The sequence below is a fragment of the Myotis brandtii genome, unplaced genomic scaffold (assembly GCF_000412655.1).
Source record: "Myotis brandtii unplaced genomic scaffold, ASM41265v1 scaffold250, whole genome shotgun sequence".
NCBI lineage: Eukaryota > Metazoa > Chordata > Mammalia > Chiroptera > Vespertilionidae > Myotis > Myotis brandtii.
The window spans coordinates 3,590,384-3,610,705 of record NW_005359478.1 but is presented as its reverse complement, the minus strand read 5'-3'; the positions used below and the strand labels follow the sequence as shown (position 1 = coordinate 3,610,705).

Sequence of the window (20,322 nt, the reverse complement as noted above, 5' to 3'; positions counted from 1 at the left end):
TCCCCTCCCCCAAACACACACACACACAGCAGATCACACTACTCTGATCAAGTTCCAGTGACTTCCACATTACTAAACCCAGTTCACAACATTCACATTCAACTTATGAACAGCATTTGATACAGTTCTCTTCTCCTTTAACCTTTTTCGTTGATTTTCCAGAACACAGGACTCTCTGGTATTCTTCCCAAGTAACCATTCCTTCTCAGTCTTCCCTCTGCCTCCACCTCATCTCCCCAATCTCTAAGCATAGAATACCCCCCAAGGCTTCATCCTTAGGCTTTTTCTTTATCTGTACTTACTCCTTTGGTGACTATATCCATTCCACTTAAATATCCTGCCTTTACTGAATAAAGATAATTTCAGCCCCTTCTCTGTTTTCTTATTCCAAACATTACCACTTGGATGCCTTATAAGTACATGAGATTCAACACATTCAAAATTATGCTACTGACCCTCCCACCCCCAATCCTCCTTAAACCCTTATTTTCACAGTCTTTTCCACCTTTATAAGTGGAAACTTCCTCTTTCAAGTTAACTGCCCAAAATGGGGGAAGTTTTATCCTTGAATCCTCACTTTTCCTCTGTCCCTACATCCAGTCTGTCAGATCAGTCAGCTCTACCTTCAAAATATAGCTGCTTACCACCCTGATCCCAACCGCTATCATCTCTTTCCTGTTTTAATGCAGTAGCATCCTAACGGGTCTTTGTGCTTCCTCCCTGGCCTTAGTCTTTCTTTAACATAGCACACAGAGTGATCCTATTAAACTTTAAATGAAATAATGTCATTTCTCTGCACAAAACTTTCCATGACTTTCCATCTCAGAGGAAGAACCAAACTCCTTATAAGGGCCAGTAAGAGTTATAGGTTCTCTCCCATCTCCTTACCTCTGAAAATACATCTTGTAGCATTCTCTCTCTTGTTCTTTCTGCTAACGGCACATTGGCCTCTTTGCTATTCCTTAAACCTAGTAGACACTCCTACCTCAGAACTTTTGCACTTCCTGTTCCTGCTGCCTAGAATGTTCTTTCCTAGTTTTTTGCATCATTTTTCTCACCTCCTTCAGGCTTTGCTTTCAAGTGGCTGTACTTAAAATTTCAATCCCTGGCTCCTGATTCTCTCTCATTTTTTATTTTTCTCTACAACACTTAATCACCACATAATCTATCTGTCATATAATTATCTTATTTCTTGTGTCACTATCCACCCACAATCACCACCATGCCCCAGGCCCCAAAAACTATAAGCTCCATGAAAATGTAGAGTTGTGCGTGGCATAGTGTAGGTTCTCAATAAATATTGATGGGTGGGTGGATGGATTAGTGTATGAAAGGAACACATGAAAGGAGTGAACTTCAAAAGAGCTGAGCTTGAGTCTTCTTCCTTCCCTTCACTCTTTCGCGAAGTGGCCTTAGGAAAGTAAATTAATCTTCACTGAGCCTTCTGTCTTGTTCAGAAAACAAGGGAATAAAATAAGACCGAGGTCATAGGACTGTTATGTGAAGCAGATGAGAGAATTCATAGAAAGCCTTGTGTAAATGTTAGTTACAACAAGGAGGAAGAAAAGGAAGGGGAAGGCTTTACAGGCTAATGGTTGATGAATGAAAAGTGTCAGAAGCACAGAAAAAGTCTTCTTGCTTCATAGTTTCGACTGTTTCTAGGGGTTTGTTTCAAACATTGCTGTAATTTCACTTTTATTATTTGACGTAGATATCTTGAGTGAATTGTGTAAATTCAGGGCAGGAATCTTCTAATAGAGTGATACTCAAAGTATCACTGGCCTGCAATGAGTAAATCCAGAAATTGAGAATAAGCTTTCAGACACCTATAGCAACTTAAATAAAATTATCTCTTCTGAATATAATAATACAAATTTTGAACTTCTATTTTGCATATCTTTTATTTAATTACATTTTTATTATACTTTACAAAAGTATTGGTCTTTGACACATTTAGAGGAAAAATAAAAAACTGGCCCTACACCACAGATAGTTTGAGAAGCACTATTTAGATGAAATGGTAGGTTTGATCTTGGATTAGCATACTGTTCTTTTAAAGTATTCAAAAGTCTGTGTAATGTTGAAGCCAGCATCACAAATGACCATGCCTTGCCAGACTTGCTTAGTTTATTTATGAGCAGAGATCAGAATGTTTCTAAAAATTGAGGAATTAGTAATGTTACCTAGAGATGTTGCTAAGCTTTTCAGTATTTATAAAAATTGTAATAGCTAAAGGTCAAACTCATACTCAATAAATATTCATCAAGTGCTTAACTTGTATTAGGCACTTTAGCATATAATTTATGAATCTGTGTGCAAGTTAGCTACCAAAGTTAACTATCTCAGACAACTTTGTTAAAGTTGCCCTTTCCTCAGCAGAGCCACACTGGTCAGTGTTTATGTATGGCACTGAATATACAGGTATGAACATTTGAGCCATAGTTCAAATCTTGATTCAAATCCCTATCTGTATAAATTTTGACTCTTCTCCATTTGAGGTGTGTCCATATTAATTTGCATGGCTGGTTTTTGCTTCAACCAGTGTTATTGGTGATTGGCAAGAAAATGAGGATTCCCGGGTTCAATAGCACACCGTTATGCCTGCTTCACAATTCCACATAAATCATTTCACAAAGGATCCAGACTTTAGTCAGAGTAATATTAGACTGTATTCTCCTCACTGAAAAATAAATGAGAGTTTCTGAGGTTTTCTAAATTCACATAAATGTTGCTGTATTCTGGAATGGGACCCAGAGTGGTTTTGAGAGGAGGAGTGGCACCTGATACACCTTAGATAATCTGGGTTTCAGGACATTTCCACGGCTGTAGAAAGGTTTTATCAGCATGTCAGGAGTCAGACCAGGTCAAGAGTTAAGTGATAAATGTTTTATTTCTTCCGATTAAGACAAGTCTGATTTCCCTTATTGTTGGAGATGGCCAGAGCTGGACTCTAAACTTAAAAATTAAGGATTATTTTCTTTGACCATTCTGTCATAGGTCCTTAAAAGAAAATTGGAAAAGTTAAGTTCTGAACATCTTTGAAATTCCTCCATAATGTGAAATTTGCTTTTTACATTACATATCAATATGACTTAATTTTTAATTTATCAGAACCATCATAAAATGAAGAAATAAAGCTTACCTTTATTTTGTGAAGAGAGCAATATTTTATAAATGGCCTTTTCTGACTTGATTATTAAAAACTCTTTGGAAATGGTCAGAATAATGTTTTCCAAATAGGAGGTGTTTTCTTTTTTTAAAAAAATTAGGTTGCCTTTATGAAGGTTTCTTTAAGAAACTTAAAGTAGGTTTTGTTTAATAACTTCATTTAGACTGTTTATTACAAAACTGTTATGGAATTTCACACATCTGTTTTGGAACGCAGGTCCTCATAGACTACTGCACTGTTTCTCAATTTTAATAGGCCTCATTATCCTATAAATAAACCTACATTTTCTTACCTGATCAAGTGAGCAAACAATAGGGGTTAGATGTGGCAAACGCTTTAACAAAAAGCACATGTCTAGCCGTCAGGGTGAGGTAGAGTCATATCAAGATTGCTTGAAGTTATTAATGGCAGTAAAATTTATGCTTCCTCCTGTTTTCCCAATTAAATCAAGAAGCCTTTTTTCTTAAGATTCTTCTATCACCAGCTGGTTCCAATACTCAGTGTGTGAATATTGCCTGGGGTGTCTCCATTTCTAGATGGTAAAGGCTGACCAAAGCACATTAAGTCAATGATGGGGACCTGTAAAGTAGAAAGCAGGCATTGTTAAGGGCTTTATTTCGGTCCTTATCATTTGTACCACAAGCATGCATATTTTGTAGGATGTATTATAAAGAAGTTGTTGTGGTATGCTCTGGGTGTAATTAAAGAATATTACAGACAAGGTAATAAAATAACTGAAAATATTTTAAAAATAAGCTACATGGCAAAATGTACAGTTTTACATACTAAACAGGAATGAAAATGCATCAAAAGTGTTGGATTTTAGAGCACTTATTAAGTGAATGCCTATTAATGTAATAGCTATTGAGCTTAATGGTAGATTTACAATTTCAGTTTCTTAATGCTTTTTAAATTAAATAATTGGACACAAAATCATTTATCCATGAATCATTGTATCACAAAACTATTGTTACACTTGTTTTCATACTGGTCATTGTAACCTATAAATTGTCACTCCCCACACCACCTCAAGTCATGGTTAAAAACACTTGGTTTTTATCTATTTACCTCAAATATTTACTAGATTTGATTGTGAACAAGTATATTATAAAATAGGAGACTATCTAGTATAGTTGCATTCTTAAAAATTGGTCTCTCCAATTTCAAGTTTTAATAGGTTAAACATAAAATTATGTGGAAACATGTACCAAAGTTGTTCTAATGTACCTTCAGTATATTTTTAAGTATATTTCACTGTATTCAATATATATGTTCAATAATTGTTGCAATTATCTTTTAAGTGGTGTTTTTGCCTGTGGCATTTTCACTATATTGATAAAGCTTTAAGGGCTCTGACTCTATAGGAAACTTAAAGACACATGTGATTTTTGAACTATGTTGTATTCACATAGACTTTCTAGGGGTAAAATATGGCCTTGATGCTACTCTATTCTAATAGAAGGGTGCTTATAGTCCCACTTCTTTTGCCTTTTCATGGAGCTTTGTGACTTCAAAGGGAGTTTTCTACTTTGAATGAAGACATGGAGTATAGAAGGGAATAAGAATCTGGCTAATGATGTTGCCCATAACTTGTGTTCTCACTCTGTTTTTACAAAGTGTTGGGCTGGGTCTACTGCAGAAGCGGAAATTTGGCCTCGAGTTCTGGTGTTCAGAACTCATATTTCTGCATGACTGAACTGTGAATGGAAAATCCCAAGTGTCTTACAAAATTAGTGGCTAAATGGTGTTTTTACTAATCACTTCAGAGATGAAAAAACTGAAGACATTTTAAAATTCAAAACCCATCAGCATGCGTTTGCCCTTTAATTGGCAGAATATTGATCGTGAGAGCAGCCCGGAGAGCTGATTTTTTCCTCCTTCAGCTGTTCCAGCTGAACTACAGCTGCAATTTCTTTAAAAAGAAAGAAAGAAAGACAAAACCTCTTGACTGTATTTTATAAGAGCAGTAATTCCCACAAAGTCAGTTACTGGAGTTAATGACCAGTTTGTTAAGGCATTAACTGCCCTCAGCTGGGAATGACCAATTTTGGAGGAATGGCTGCACAACTGCTAAGATAATTCAGGAACACTTTCAAATAATGATCCAGCTAATTAACGGTGAATTCCTGTGGAAATCCTATCGAAGTACTTATGACCTCTGCATTTAATAGCCAGTGAGTTCATCATGATTCATGTTTATTACCATAAATACCAAAAGAAGTGTAATGACGAGGCCATTTTTTTTCCAGCCTGGCCTTATTACTTGAACAGATTTGCCTAATCCACCTCTACTCATTAAGGCCTAGTTCTCAAAATACTCAGTCTTTTCACTGCTCTGCTCAGAACTTACAGGGCCTTTGGTGCTCTGCCAGCATACTATTGGCAGCCTGTTTTTACTTGGGATGCTGTTAGGGAATAATTGATGTCTATAAGTCTTAAAGGAGCCCTTTTGAAATGCCTGCCATTTGTAGGATGTGGAGGAATCATAGCTAGTTAGCTGGAGTTTATAGTTCTCCGTCATGAATTCTTAGGAGAAAATCATACCCTTCAGCCCCTCGAATTCATTTAGGATATACAAGATTGTTGGGTGGTGGTTTGTTTGTTGGTGTTTTGTGTTTTGTTTTTGTTATTTTTTGGTTGTTGGTTTTGTTTTGTTTTTAGGTTTATGTTTTAGGAACTAAGATATCCTTTCTTTCAATAAATAAAGATTATTAACTTATAATAAAGGATAAGCTCTTATTTTACTTGGACCATTTAATCTCTCTTAATGGCTGTTTATTGCTATATGATCTGAAAATTAGCCTTTAAGTAATAATAAGTGTTGGCAGCCAGAAAGCCTCTATTTTCTGTATGCAGCTGTGTTTGAAGAAATGAATTCAGGTTATTTCCAGGTATTCACTCTTCTCTCTCCAGGTATTCACTTTTCTCCTAAAATACTTTGTCTTTTGTTGCAGCTGTCAGATATCTACTAGATGTCATAAGGTTATAGGCTGTTTTTTATCAAGTTAATCATTTATATAATTATTGAATCAATGAATAAGGTACCTGTGGTTTACATGCTGTAATCTTCACTCATATATTGCAATTCTTTTTTTTTAATATATTTTATTGATTTTTTACAGAGAGGAAGGGAGAGGGATAGAGAGTTAGAAACATTGATGAGAGAGAAACATCCACCAGCTGCCTCCTGCACACCCCCTACTGGGGATGTGCCCGCAACCAAGGTACATGCCTTTGACCGGAATCGAACCTGGGACTCTTCAGTCCACAGGCCGACGCTCTAGCCACTGAGCAAAACTTGTCAGGGCATATATTGCAGTTCTTTAGAGGATAAAAGGAAATATGTGGCATGTATCAAGATTGAATTAGAATCATCAAGGTAACATCTGGGTAACAATACCATTTATGAATTATTTACATTTTTTTCTGAATAAAAGGGCAAGTGTCAGTTGAGTCTTTTTTCATTTCTTAAATAAATATAAAAAGAGATGAAAATCAGATTTATAGATATTTGCAAATCGATTGATTAACTTCTAGGGAACCTTTACCCAGACAAAATCTAGAAGACATATCAGCAACTTGGGTTATATAGACTTCCGAGTACAGTATTGTAGTCCCTTAGATCTGTCATCACCTCCTTTCACACTTTCCTCAAGGAAAAAATATCTCTGGTGTAGTGCTAGTCATATTCCAGTTTCTTTTGTTCGATTGTGCTCAGCCCAAACAAGGGGGAAACTCCTGTAGGTTTTATTTGCCTGGCACGTGCTACTCGAAGATATATGAAGTAATATAGCTAGTTGGGAGGTTTGTCTTCAGTATTTTCAGACTTCTCTCTCTGTGTCCTTTCATCTTCCTAATAGGCCATCCCCTCCAAGACCATTCCCCACTCTAGGAGAGAAGTTAAGTTCTATTACACCAGGGGTCCTCAAACTTTTTAAACAGGGGGCCAGTTCACTGTCCCTCAGACCGTTGGAGGGCCGGACTATAGTTTTAAAAAAAAAACTATGAACAAATTCCTATGCACACTGCACATATCTTATTTTGAAGTAAAAAAACAAAACGGGAACAAATACAATATTTGTATTTGCATGTGGCCCGCGGGCCGTAGTTTGCACTGTCCCTCAGACCATTGGAGGGCCGGACTATAGTTTAAAAAAAAACTATGGAACAATTCCTATGCACACTGCACATATCTTATTTTGAAGTTAAAAAACAAAACGGGAACAAATACAATATTTGTATTTGCATGTGTCCCGCGGGCCGTAGTTTGAGGACCCCTGTATTACACCCAAGAAAATATGAAAGAAGGAAGAGATTCTCATTGTTTGTGGTGGTAGTAGAGGAACATACATTGATGACAATAATCTGTACTGTAATGATTTCCTTTTCTCAAGTTTATTTTTGTTAAGGAGTTTATAACCTGTTGAGAATGAGAGAATAATGAAGAGTTCTTATCAGAACCGAGCCTTGTAATATGGGGTGACTCTCCTAAGCCTGTGCTTCTGGGACAGCAGATCCTTATAGGAAAGTGTTAACATATTTTGATTTAAAAAATAAGGATGAGGTGGTCAACTTTATAGTAGGCTACTGAAAATTACCAATTTTTAGGTTTGGGCCTCATGTTTTATCCAAAAATATATCTTTCAAAATATACATTATCTCTTGGAAGTTTATAATATTTCACAGATAGTTTGCTCCAGACTTGGGAATTGAAATAGGGAGCTTGAAATATTTTCTAGAAGAGCTTTGAGTCAGTAGTTTAAAATTTTTAATGCATTAATTGGAGTGAGTTATACCAAAAAATTTAATCATATAATTACCAATCACCATTTCTATGATTTCTTATTCCCAGGCAATGAAAACTACAAACAGATAGCAATGTGTGTACTTTACCACATAAGCATGGATGACCGCTTTAAATCAATGTTCGCATATACTGACTGTATACCACAGGTAGGTCGTTTCAGTGTTTTTAAAAACTACAGTCAAAAAAATTTTTTTCATTTTTCTCTTATTTCCCAGATGCCCTTTTCCTAAAAATAAATTTTTAATCCATTATAATATAAATTTGGTATAAGAACAGAACAGTATAAAATGAAAATAACTGTTATCCCTAATGCAGAGATAATCATTTAATATTTTGGTACATTTCCTTTACATTGTTAAAAAATAATATATTGGGATTATATGCTCTATATAATTACACATTGTTTTATTTACCGCACAGACCATAAGTATTCTCCCATGTTATTGAATGTTCTTCAAAAATTTCTAATAGTTGTATAACATTGTTGCATAAATGTGCCATAATTTAAATATTGTTAAATTGTATGTTTAGTTTTTTTCTATTTTATCACATAAAAACAGAAGTAAAGGTATGTAAGCAACTAAAAAAAATGTGGGATAAATATTATAGTATATAAATGTTTATTCATATCTCTGATTTTTCTTTAGTTTAAATTCCTAAAAGTAGAATTACTAGGTCAAAAAGCATGAACACTTTTGTATTTGACGTATTGTGGCTAAATTACCTTCTAAAAAGACATAATTTATATTTCCAGCTAACATTTCACTTTTAGTAACACTGGGTATTATCATTTCTCTAAAAATGAAGTGTCTTTTTATTTACATTTCTATGATGAGATTGAACATTTTTTATGTTTTGTATCCATATTATGTTATAAATTATTCCTTCATGTCTCTTGCCAGTTTTTTCATTGTCGTGTTAATATTTTCATGATTAATAAATAAGATATAGATACATAGATAGCTATTTGAACTCTGTCATATTACAAACATTTCCCAACTTTGTCAATTGCCCTTAATTCTATTATGGTTGATGGTTTTAAGTGCTTTGCATTCGCTGATGGGAAAGTGCTTCATAAAAATTATTTTTATAGCATTGTTCTCAGTTAACATTTCATTTCATATGTTAAAGTCTACTTGAAAGAGTTTAGTGATTTTTTTTGTTTGCATGGACTGTAAGGGTAGAGATTCTATACATATGATTTTACTCTTAGGGAATTTACATTCATAGAATAACTAGTGTTCCATTAATCTTTATTAAACTGAGCTCCAGGAATTTGATTATCTATTTTAAAACACTGGTTGGGCTGATTTTAATATTACATTATTTTCTATAAAATGATTTTCTAAAATAGATAAAGGAAAATTACAGGATGTATAATACACAATAAACACTTTAAAAGCACTTTAGAATATGAATAATAGTTTATACTTATTTAAAGTAATTGCTCTTAAGACTCCTAAAAGGCACTTTCTCGTTAGCATAATGTAAGTTATTAACTTTGTATTATTAGAAAAGTAATAAATAATAAAAATAGACCATAATTTCTTTGTTTATTAATTGAACGTCCTTCTGTTCATCCCAAATCAGTAAGGAAATTCTAAAATTGAATTTTATATTCCAGAATTTTAACACTTTATCTACATACAATTAAAAACTGATAAACTCTCAAGGATAACTTCTTAGCCTTTTATGTCAGGAGATAAGCTAGTTATGTGTGTTTATAGTAAATAGACTTCCTTTAAAGAATATATAGCATATTTTATCTAACAAGGCAAGACTTCTTACAAAGATAACGCATGTCAGACTGTAGCCAATGCGAAGTGTAATCAAGCTTTTTGTCAAACAAGTTTTCAATAAAAGAGTAGCCATGTCAGAGGGAGATTACAGGTGATTTACTACAGTTTCACTCCACATGTTCCCAGGGTCTCTGCTTTGCAGTTTCAAAGGGTGTTCCTTTCTCAATCCCATTTAGTGTCAGAACTTCATTGACTACAGGATATGAATTGGAAAGCAGCCAAAAAAGAATAATATTCTTGCCTAGATTAACTTTTTATCCAGATTATAGTTTTAAAAAAATAAAATTAAATAAAGGAGAGAAATCTAAACTAAAAGGGGATGGAAAAGTTATTTTGTTGAATCTTGAATTTGGAGTTACCCTTCTCTCTTAGAATGTATAATCTCAGACATAAAATATAAAACTTTATTTTAAATAAAGAATCATAAATAAAAGCCTATTTTGTTTACCTTTGAAACATTTTATTATCTATTTGTTGACAACTTTATGTGTAGAAAATTCTCTCAGACCTTTTAGAACAATATTGATGCATGTTTTCTTGCCAGATAATTTCCTAACATCAAACATTTTTGCAATAAGGTTTTCAGAACATTTATGATGTATATTTTATTAACAGAATCTTCTCAAACTCACTTAGTATTTAACATTTTATCTTTTTAAAACTTCAATCCTAATAGGATTAGGTGAGGTTATATTATCAAATTATGTCATAAACATCCTGAAGCTTTTTAGTATGAGGTCACATTATGAGAAACCAAATGATACTCTAGAATATATTTGTTCCTAAAGTGCTATCCAGCCTATAACTTGTACTTTTACAGGACTCAATTTTGACATATTTAGGGAAAAGTTGACATGGCTTGATATGCCACCCAGTTCCAGGTTCATTATAAAATAAAAGAATCATCGGAAGCATATCTGGAATTCAATTTAATTCCTCCAGGAATCAAAAAGACCGTCCTTTCATAGTTATTGGCTTTTTGAATTAATGTTTAAAACACCAGTAAAGCTTTAAGCTTCTTTGTGACAACAAATTTATTATTTATTTAAATAAAATTATATCTGAGGTTCAGAATATTTTAGAGTTAATACAATACTCTATTCACTTTGCGATTATACATATTTTTTATTTAGTGAAGATGGTAAAAAAAAAAGATGGTCAAGTATTGCAAATAAATTTTTCAAAGAGAAGGCTAAAATCACTTTGAAAATGGGAAAGCAAAGATTCAGTACTCATTCATATCAGTGATTAGAGTATGTAGTATGTCATATTCTTTCATTACATTAGAGATATATTAAGGAGCTTTTCTAAGCTGTAAAACACTAAGTAAGGTATTATTAGTAAAATAGCCGATCTTTTTCTCATTATTTTGGATCCATTCATAGTCCAATTTAAATACTGCTCTTTTTATATGTGTTTTATAGGTTAAACCTATAATTAGAGTTCACTTTTGAAAATTAACATTCAGCGTAGTTGATTATATATACAGTGTGTCCTATAATGTCTTTCAATATTATGTTGCTTTGCTTCTTTTGTACTTTTTTATTGCCTCTAATTATCCAATATATTCTAATTTTTTTCCTATTATGTCAGTATTCTGCAAAATTTTGGGGCCAGGGCAAGTCTTTTCTTTACATATGATCTTAATGGTCTCAGTGGGTAAATTGTCTTAGGTAAGCATACTTGGGATAACCAGGAGTTAATAGTTGTATTCTAATAATAGTTAAAAGTACACATTAACAGTTCATTGTTATTTAGACCTCTAAGATGCATGTTTTGTTTAAATAGGTGCAAATGCCATCCAGATGCTTATAAAAGTATTTATTGGTAATAGAGTGGCCAATCAAAGTACATGTTTAGGTAATGATGTCATGGTGTTATTTAATATTTTACCCTAGAACAGTGTTCAGGGATCTTCATAGTGATCCACATGTTTTCCACCACAGTTGTCCTGTTTGGCCCCTCTTTGATCTACATGCTTCTTTTTAGCTGAATGCTGGTAAACGTCCTTTCTGACAGCCCCCTTTGCTCCTGCCTGCCATTATCTGCTGAAGTTCAGAAACCAGAGCATCACTTCAAACAGCAGAGCTAGGGAGTAGCCAGTCAGAAGAGATTCCTGAGGCATGCAAAGTTCTGCCATAATCATTCAAAGATGTTTGGGCAGGGGGTTGGGGGTGGTAGAGGTGTATGTGAATACAGAGAGCTGTGGGGGTTGGCCTCTGGTCACTGGTAAATAAGTAAAGTCAGGTGCCAGAGAGTCTAGACACAGTGATTTCAGTCGTGGGTCTTTGGTATCTGATACTCAATATGGGACTTGTCTGATTGAGCACTATTGCCTCTTCATTGCACAGGCTGAAGCCCTTATAGTGCCTTCTAGTTAAATTAGTAAAAGATGACAATGGACATCGTTAAAGCAGAACAAATCTAGTTTTAATATTTCCTAGTTGTCAGCAATTACACTTACTTTTGAAGTGCCATGGGTAGCAATCAAATTAAAGACATCATATTGCACATGGAGTTTGAACTAAACTATTATTTTAAAATGTGAATGCTTTAATTAAAATTGAAGTGTTTCTCTTTCTTATTATGAAAGACTAATTCTATATCATGATACATTTAATTCACATTTAGTCCTGATTTCTCTTGATCTTGGGGGGTGGGTGTTGGATAAGATTTCAAATCATACCTTTTTTTTTTTTTAAATCCAGCCCCTGATTATTTCACCACAGGATGTAACATGGAAATTACAAAAATTAAAAACCCTCAATTTCTAAACATATCACCTGTAACCCCATTTTCTAAGGGCAGTTTTCATACCGCAAGGTTAATTTCAAGAAGATAACAACAGATATTTTGCCTTCTTAAAGATTTGCTTTGATATAACATATTTTGTTATTACAAAAAGCTTCTATCAGTAAAAGTTTAGAAGAAATCTATAGTAGGTTCTTAATGAATATGACAAACATACTAATTTCATTAACTAGAGGATTGTCACCTACATTTTTATTAAATTGTAATTTAATTTTAATTGGCAGTTAATTTATAGAAAAGTTGCAAAATCTGTTAAATGTATATCCAATAAATTTAGATTACTTTATTTTTGCCATAGAATTTTTTTAGCCTATAACATTATTAAGTGTTTAATGATTTTTTACCCAAAGATTCCAGTAGCAGTATTTGGGGTTAAAGAGTTGCCCTTTGGGAAAAGGCATGATACATGCCAACCTGCTTTAGTATTTTGTAGTTTCCAGTGTATAGCAAATTATATTTACATATAGTTTTGTTAGAATTATACATAAGTATTTTATTTTTGGAGTAATTATAAGTGGATTTGTGTTTTTTATTTTGCTCTCCAATTGTTCATTGCTAGCACATAGAAACACATGATTTTGTGTGTTGACTGTGTATCCTTCTTACAACTTAGACATTATCTGGAACTAACATAGAGAATAACCAAAACAAGATTTAACAGAATAGGGTCTAACCCAGGGGTCCTCAAACTACGGCCCATGGGCCACATGCAAATACAAATATTATATTTGTTCCCGTTTTGTTTTTTTACTTCAAAATAAGATATGTGCAGTGTGCATAGGAATTTGTTCATAGTTTTTTTTTTTAAACTATAGTCCGGCCCTCCAACAGTCTGAGGGACAGTGAACTGGCCCCCTGTTTAAAAAGTTTGAGGACCCCTGGTCTAACCAGTCAACAAATAGTTAATATTCACTTATCCTATATAATAAAGTGGTAATATGCAAATTGACCATCACTCCAACACACAAGATGGCCGCCCCCATGTGGACACAAGATGGCCAGCAGGGGAGGGCAGTTGTGGGTGATCAGGTCACAGGGGAGGGCAGTTGTGAGGGACCAGGCCTTCAGGGGAGGGCAGTTGGGGGTGACCAGGCCTGCAGGGGAGGACAGTTGCGGCGACCAGACCTGTAGGGGAGGGCAGTTGGGGGCGACCGGGCTGGCAGGGGAGGGCAGTTGGGGGTGATCGGGCCGGCAGGGGAGCAGTTAGGTGTCAATCAGGCTGCCATAGGAGTGGTTAAGGGGTGATCAGGCTGGCAGGCAGAAGCGGTTAGGAGCAATCAGGCAGGCAGGCGAGCGGTTGGGAGCTAGCAGTCCTGGATTGTGAGAGGGATGTTCAACCCACAGGGAAGCGCTGCTTGCACCCGCTCCTGGCGCCAGCTGGGCTCAGGGCTGGGGAGCACAATGCTAAGGATATCCGACTGCTGGCTTAGGCCCGCTCCCCCATTTGTTTTAAGCCGGCAGAGAGCTCCCGGACTGTGAGAGGGCTCAGGCCAGGCTGAGGGACTGCCTTGAGTGCTCAAATTTCATGCACCGGGCCTCTAGTATATAGATAATATACACTAACTTAATTTTCTGATTTACTAGTAATAGAAGACTAGCTTTTCAAAACTACAGCACAAAGTTTGTTCATTTCTCCTTTATGATAGCCTCTATCTCTTATGAAAAATCTAGATTACTGCTGAATGGCATAGGTAGCCTACCTTTTCCTTTCTACTTTTCTGTTTGCTGCTTCTCTGACCCTCTCCCTTTTTTCTTAACCTTCAATAGAATTCTTTTCTTATTTTATACCCATGCCCAAATAGTTGGATCCAGCCTGCAGCTTCAGTTATCAAGAATACTAGAGGCCCAGTGCATGAAATTCGTGCACAGGTAGGGTTCCTAGGTCTGGCTGGTGATCAAGGCTGATTGGGGCCTTCCGGCTGCCAGCCAAGACCTTCCTTCCCCAGCTGCTGGCTGCCAGCCCGGGCCTTCCTTCATTTCGCACCACCCCCTGGTAGTCAGCACACAACATAGTGAGCGATCAAACTCCTGGTCGAACTCCCGAGGGGACAATTTGCATATTAGGCTTTTATACATAGATGTGGCAGTTCCTATAATTATACCTCCAGTCCAAACATTTCTTCTAAATTCAGACTTGCCTTTATTATCTTCATTGAATAGCTGTACTAGACTCTTAAATAGGCTGCTTAAACTCAACATATCTAAAACCAAAATTACTATCTTCCCTTTAACGTGAATACTTTAGTTTCTCTTTTTTGGTAAATGTTGGCACCACCATCCATGTTGATGCAGAAACCAGGAGTCATCTTTGACCCTTCCTCTCCAATAATCCCAACATCTAGTCAGTTATTCAATCCCATTTTGATTCTTTTTCCTAAATATAGATCTAGCCTTCCTTTTACCTCTATCTCCACTGCTCTCCCTAGTCCAAGAAGCCATCATCTACCTGCATGTTTCCTCTAGCCTTCTAGCTGATTTTCCTGTGGTTTTCTTACCCTGTTTCAGTCTATTTTCTACACTGGCCAGATATTTTTAAAACCCGGATCTTATCCTGACACTTTCCTTATTTAGAATCTTTTAATGGCTTTCCATTATCGTTAGAAGCCCTAAATCCTTAACATGTACTTCAAGACCCTGTGATCTGGCTTTTACCATCTTATCTCTCAACACTGTTTCCCTCACTCCAACCATGCTTTATCTTCTTTTAGTTCTTCAGTGGAATCATGTTCTTTCCTGTCTTGTAAATTTGGCCAAGGTGTTTTCTTTGCTCAGAATGCTCTATGTCTGCACAATTTTAAATTCCTTAAATGCATAGGCTTTATTTAATATTTCTTCTGTATCCTCCACTTTTCCTGGAAGTTTATATTTAATGCAGTTGTTCATTAACCACCTATTCATTTAGTTATTCAATAGTCAGTGTGCCACAGCTATGTACTGAAAATGTAATTGTGTTATATTATTTCCAGCATGCAATCTAAGTTAACACATTGTGATAAAATGGTGATTCGGGGTTTTTTTGTATCTTTTTGAGTAAAAATATTCCCTGTGCTTCTTAATAGTTAATGAAGATGCTCTTTGAATGTTCAGATGAACGAATTGACTTGGAACTGATTTCTTTCTGCATTAATCTTGCTGCTAATAAAAGGAATGTACAGCTTATCTGTGAAGGTTAGTGCCTTTGAGCTTCATAAATAACCTCTATCATATGGCAATTGGCATATGATAGAAAATAGGTAATAAGGAAGTAAAATTATAGCTATAACCCTAAAAGGTCAGATAGACTCAGAATATTCTGATAATCATGAGTAGAAACACCCTTCAGTAATGAGGTCAGTTACCCTTAATTGAAATTTGATTTTTAAAAATACTTTCTATATGAAAAAAAAACTTTTAATTTGCAGAGTAATTCATTGCAATGTAAGATAGTATAATACAAAAGTGTTAGGTATTTGTTTCTATAGTATCTTTGCAAAATTGCTTGCCATGCATTATGATATTGCAGAGTCCTCTTGATAGTTTTTTTCTTATTTGAAAAGTATACTTGTTTGTTACAAAAAATACAAATAAGCAGATAGGAAAAAATTAAGTGTTTACTCTCCCTATTTAGAGGTAATCGTAGGTAAAATTTTGATGCAATGCTTCTATATATTTTTAATTTTTTGTATATTTTTATTGATTTCAAAGAGAAAGGGAGAAGCAGAGAGAGAGAAATATTAATGATGAGAGAATCATCAATCGGCCGCCTCCTGCACGTCTCACACTGGGGATCGAGCCTGCAACCTGGGCATATGCCCTGACCGGGAATCAAGCCGTGACCTTCTGGTTTATAGGTCTATGCTCAACCACTCAGCCATGCCAGCTGGGCTGCTTCTATATATTTTTAAATTAAAATGGGGTTCTTCTCTATGTATGGTGATAGTCTTTAAGTTAATAATATATGAAATATCATTCCATGTGGTTAAATACTTTTATAAAACATACTTACCAATAGCTACAAAATAATCCATTGAATGATTTTCCATAGTTTAATCTGCTAATTTGGTTGTTTAATTTGCTACCACTTCTTTTCTGTGACAAACAACAATGCAGTGATTTTCCCTTTTCTGAGGTTTTCCACATTTTCATTTTTATATTCTTAGGATGAATTCCTAGAAGTAGTTTTTCTAGGTCAACTAGCATGTACATTTTTAAAATGTGTGGCCCATATTCTATACACAAAAGAGCCCATACTCTGTGATTACATTTATGTAAAATTCTAGAATAAGCAAAATTAATCTATGTTTAATAAGAAGAAAGAGAAGGAATAGAAGAGGAGAAGAAAAGTGATTGAATTTGTGGAATAATATTGGCTGGGCATAGGGGATTCTGGAGCAAATAGAAATATTCTATATGTTGTGTGTGTGAATTACATAGCAGTATACGTTTATCAAAATGAACCTATTGGAGGCCCAGCTAGGGTGGCTCAGAGGTTGAGTGTCAACCTGTGAACCAGGAGGTCACAGTTCAATTTCTGGTCTTCAATTTATAGTCTTCAATTCCCAGTCGGGCATATATCATATGTCCGGGTTGCAAGTTTGATCCCCAGTGGGGGGCATGCAGAAGGCAGCCAATCAATGATTCTCTCTCATCATTGGTATTTCTCTCTCTCTCCCCCACCCTCTCCCTTCCTCTCTGAAATCAATAAAAATATTTTTTTAAATTAATCTATTGGAGCCCTGGCCAGTATGCTAAGTGGTTAGAGCATTGGCTTGAACATGAAGGGACATAGGCTCGATTCCCAGTAAAGGACATGTACCTGGCTTGCAGGCTTAATTCCCAAACCCGATCAGATACGTGCAGGAGGCAACCAATTGATGTGTCTCTCTCTCACATTGATGTTCCTCTTTCTGTCTCACCCACTCTCTCTCCCTTCCATTCCTTCTAAAAATCAATGGAAAAAATATCCTCAGGTGTAGTTTAACCCCACCACCACCACCAAAATCTATTGGACATTTAAAGTTTATGCACGTTACTGCATATAAATTATGGAATTTTTGTGAACTATAAGCAACCTTATTTTTAGTGAACCTTATTTTTACTGGGGAATCTTTGGTGTTTCTGTACCAGGAAATGGGCTAAAGATGCTCATGAAGAGAGCTCTGAAGTTCAAGGACCCACTGCTAATGAAAATGATTAGGAACATTTCTCAGCACGATGGACCAACTAAAAACTTATTTATTGTAAGTATAATTTTTGACCTGTCTATTGTAATGGCCTGCGAATTGAAGCTTTAAAATGATCCATTTGGAAATATAACTTTTACTGAGCTCTCATCAAATATTAACTCATGACCCAAGTTGGCTTTCTATCAACACCTTCTTTGTAAGAATAACTCCTAGAAATTTAAACCTAGGTTTTTATGATGTTTTTGTTTTACGATCTCTACCCCTAACCCTTCCGTCCTCACTCCAGTTTTCTTGCCTTAAACCAGTTCACCATAGGCTCCCCTAGTAATTCAGCTCAAAATTATTAAAACAAGGGAGTCACATTTGATACTTATTTTTCTTTCCAAAGGGTTGAATTATTAGAGTGGTTCTTCTGCAGAAATCATTTTATATTTGTATTAAAATTATATTTTCTACAGGATTATGTTGGGGATCTTGCAGCCCAGATCTCTAATGATGAAGAGGAGGAGTTTGTGATTGAGTGTTTGGGAACACTTGCAAACTTGACCATTCCAGACTTAGACTGGGAATTGGTGCTGAAGGAGTACAAGCTGGTTCCATACCTCAAGGATAAACTAAAACCAGGTCTCTGCTGATCATCTCACTTTAGTCTTACCGTAAAGTTATTTCTTTATGTTGTGGATAAGGCTGCTAGAGCATTATTTTGTGGCCATTATTATAGTGACAAATTTTCTCCCATACCTCAAGTTCTAGTTTCTTTTCTTTCTTTTTTTTTAACATATTTTATTGAATACAGAGAGGAAAGGAGAGAGTGAGTGAGATAAAACATTAATTATGAAGGAAAATCATTGATCAGCTGCCTCCTGCACGCCCCACACTAGGGATCGAGCCTGCAACCCAGGCATGTGCCCTGACCAGAATCGAACTGTGCCCTCCTGGTTCATAGGTTGATGCTTAATCACAGAGCCAAGCCAGCCGGCTCAAGTTCTAGTTTCTTTTTCCCAGTAAGGTGGTCACTCTTATATGTATGTATTCTTTTTTCCTAACAATAAATATTAGTTTCCCGTTCCCATTCTGCCTTCTTTCTTATTTTTTTAATCCTGCTTTTTTGAAATGACCAAATGCCATTCCTTTCTGCAAACCATGTACATACACACACACAAAGTTCTTCAGAGCGTTCAAGTGAGTCTTCTACTTTCTGTGTTTAAATTGTCATTCACTTTAATTCCAAAGAGTAATTTTTATGTCTCTGCTGCCCTTCCCTCCCACCACAAACTATATCATCAGTAAACATGGAAATTTGGAAAAAGACAGATATATAACCATCTTAAGGATTCATAAGAATTGATTTAGCTTTCAGTATCTTTTATTTTTTCTGTGAATGAAAATGTTCTGTGATCTGACTTTATCAGGTACTGCAGAAGATGACCTCGTTTTGGAAGTAGTGATAATGATTGGAACTGTGTCTATGGATGACTCTTGTGCTGCATTGCTAGCCAAGTCTGGGATAATCCCTGCACTCATTGAACTGCTGAATGGTGAATTATAATTTATCTTAATTTATTTGTATGCTAATATATTAATAGGTTATTAGTTTAAATTTTTAAATATGAATAGAATTTGGAATCATAATGTTCTTTAACTTGGTACATTAATGATCTTATAGCAACTTAAGTTATATAGTTATGAAAGATGAATTAAATATAACTCTTACTGGGATTAGCTAGAGCAGTGGTTCTCAACCTGTGGGTCCCGAACCCTTTGGGGTTCGAACGACCATTTCACAGGGGTCGCATAAGACCATCGGAAAACACATACATAATTATATATTGTTTTTGTGATTAATCACTATGCTTTAATTATGTTCAATTGGTAACGATGAAAATACATTCTGCATATCAGATATTCATATTACGATCCATAACAGTAGCAAAATGACAGTTATGAAGTAGCAATGAAAATAATTTTATGGTTGGGGGTCACCACAACATGAGGAACTGTATTAAAGGGTTGCGGCATTAGGAAGGTTGAGAACCACTGAGCTAGAGTAATATCAAAGAGTTGACAACGTTGCTGTGTTGAATTTTACCTTAATCTAGGACACTCACTTGTGAGCATTTTCCTTTCTGAACCTAAATAGATCACTAGTAAATCCAGGTTTCTAATTTTAGAGTCCTTACTATTATTGTCTACCATACCAAAGACTCTCCCTCATATCTTTGTTATTTCTGGTCCAGTCTTATAAATACAAATTTATGCATGTATATGCTTAACCTTCTTAGATTATTCACATCCTTAGCTACTATCCAAAAGACAGGTATAGGGTGGACGGGGTCAATGTGGAAAAAGGGAAACATCTGTAATACTTTAACAATAAAGATAAATTTTTTTAAAAAGGAAAAGAAATTCAGGACCATTTTAGATATTGCCTTCCTCTCATCAGCCTTGAACAACTAATATTTCATCATTTCTTCTTCCTGTTGAACTTTGTATTTGGATCTCCTATGTTGTGCAAATCCTTTTTAATATTTTGATTTCTAATCAGGAATGTTTATTTGGAAGTTAATTCTA

General features: G+C 35.3%; 1 protein-coding gene across 1 annotated transcript in view; it reads left to right on the top strand.

The window, feature by feature from the left end:
- Window positions 1-20,322, top strand: part of KIFAP3 (kinesin-associated protein 3) — a 112,748-nt gene that overhangs the window by 41,600 nt on the left and 50,826 nt on the right. Inside the window, exons 11-15 of the mRNA XM_005867725.2 lie at window positions 8,022-8,122; window positions 15,646-15,754; window positions 17,693-17,805; window positions 18,210-18,375; window positions 19,164-19,289. Coding sequence (XP_005867787.1) covers window positions 8,022-8,122; window positions 15,646-15,754; window positions 17,693-17,805; window positions 18,210-18,375; window positions 19,164-19,289 — 615 coding nt within the window. The remainder of the gene's footprint in view (window positions 1-8,021; window positions 8,123-15,645; window positions 15,755-17,692; window positions 17,806-18,209; window positions 18,376-19,163; window positions 19,290-20,322) is intronic.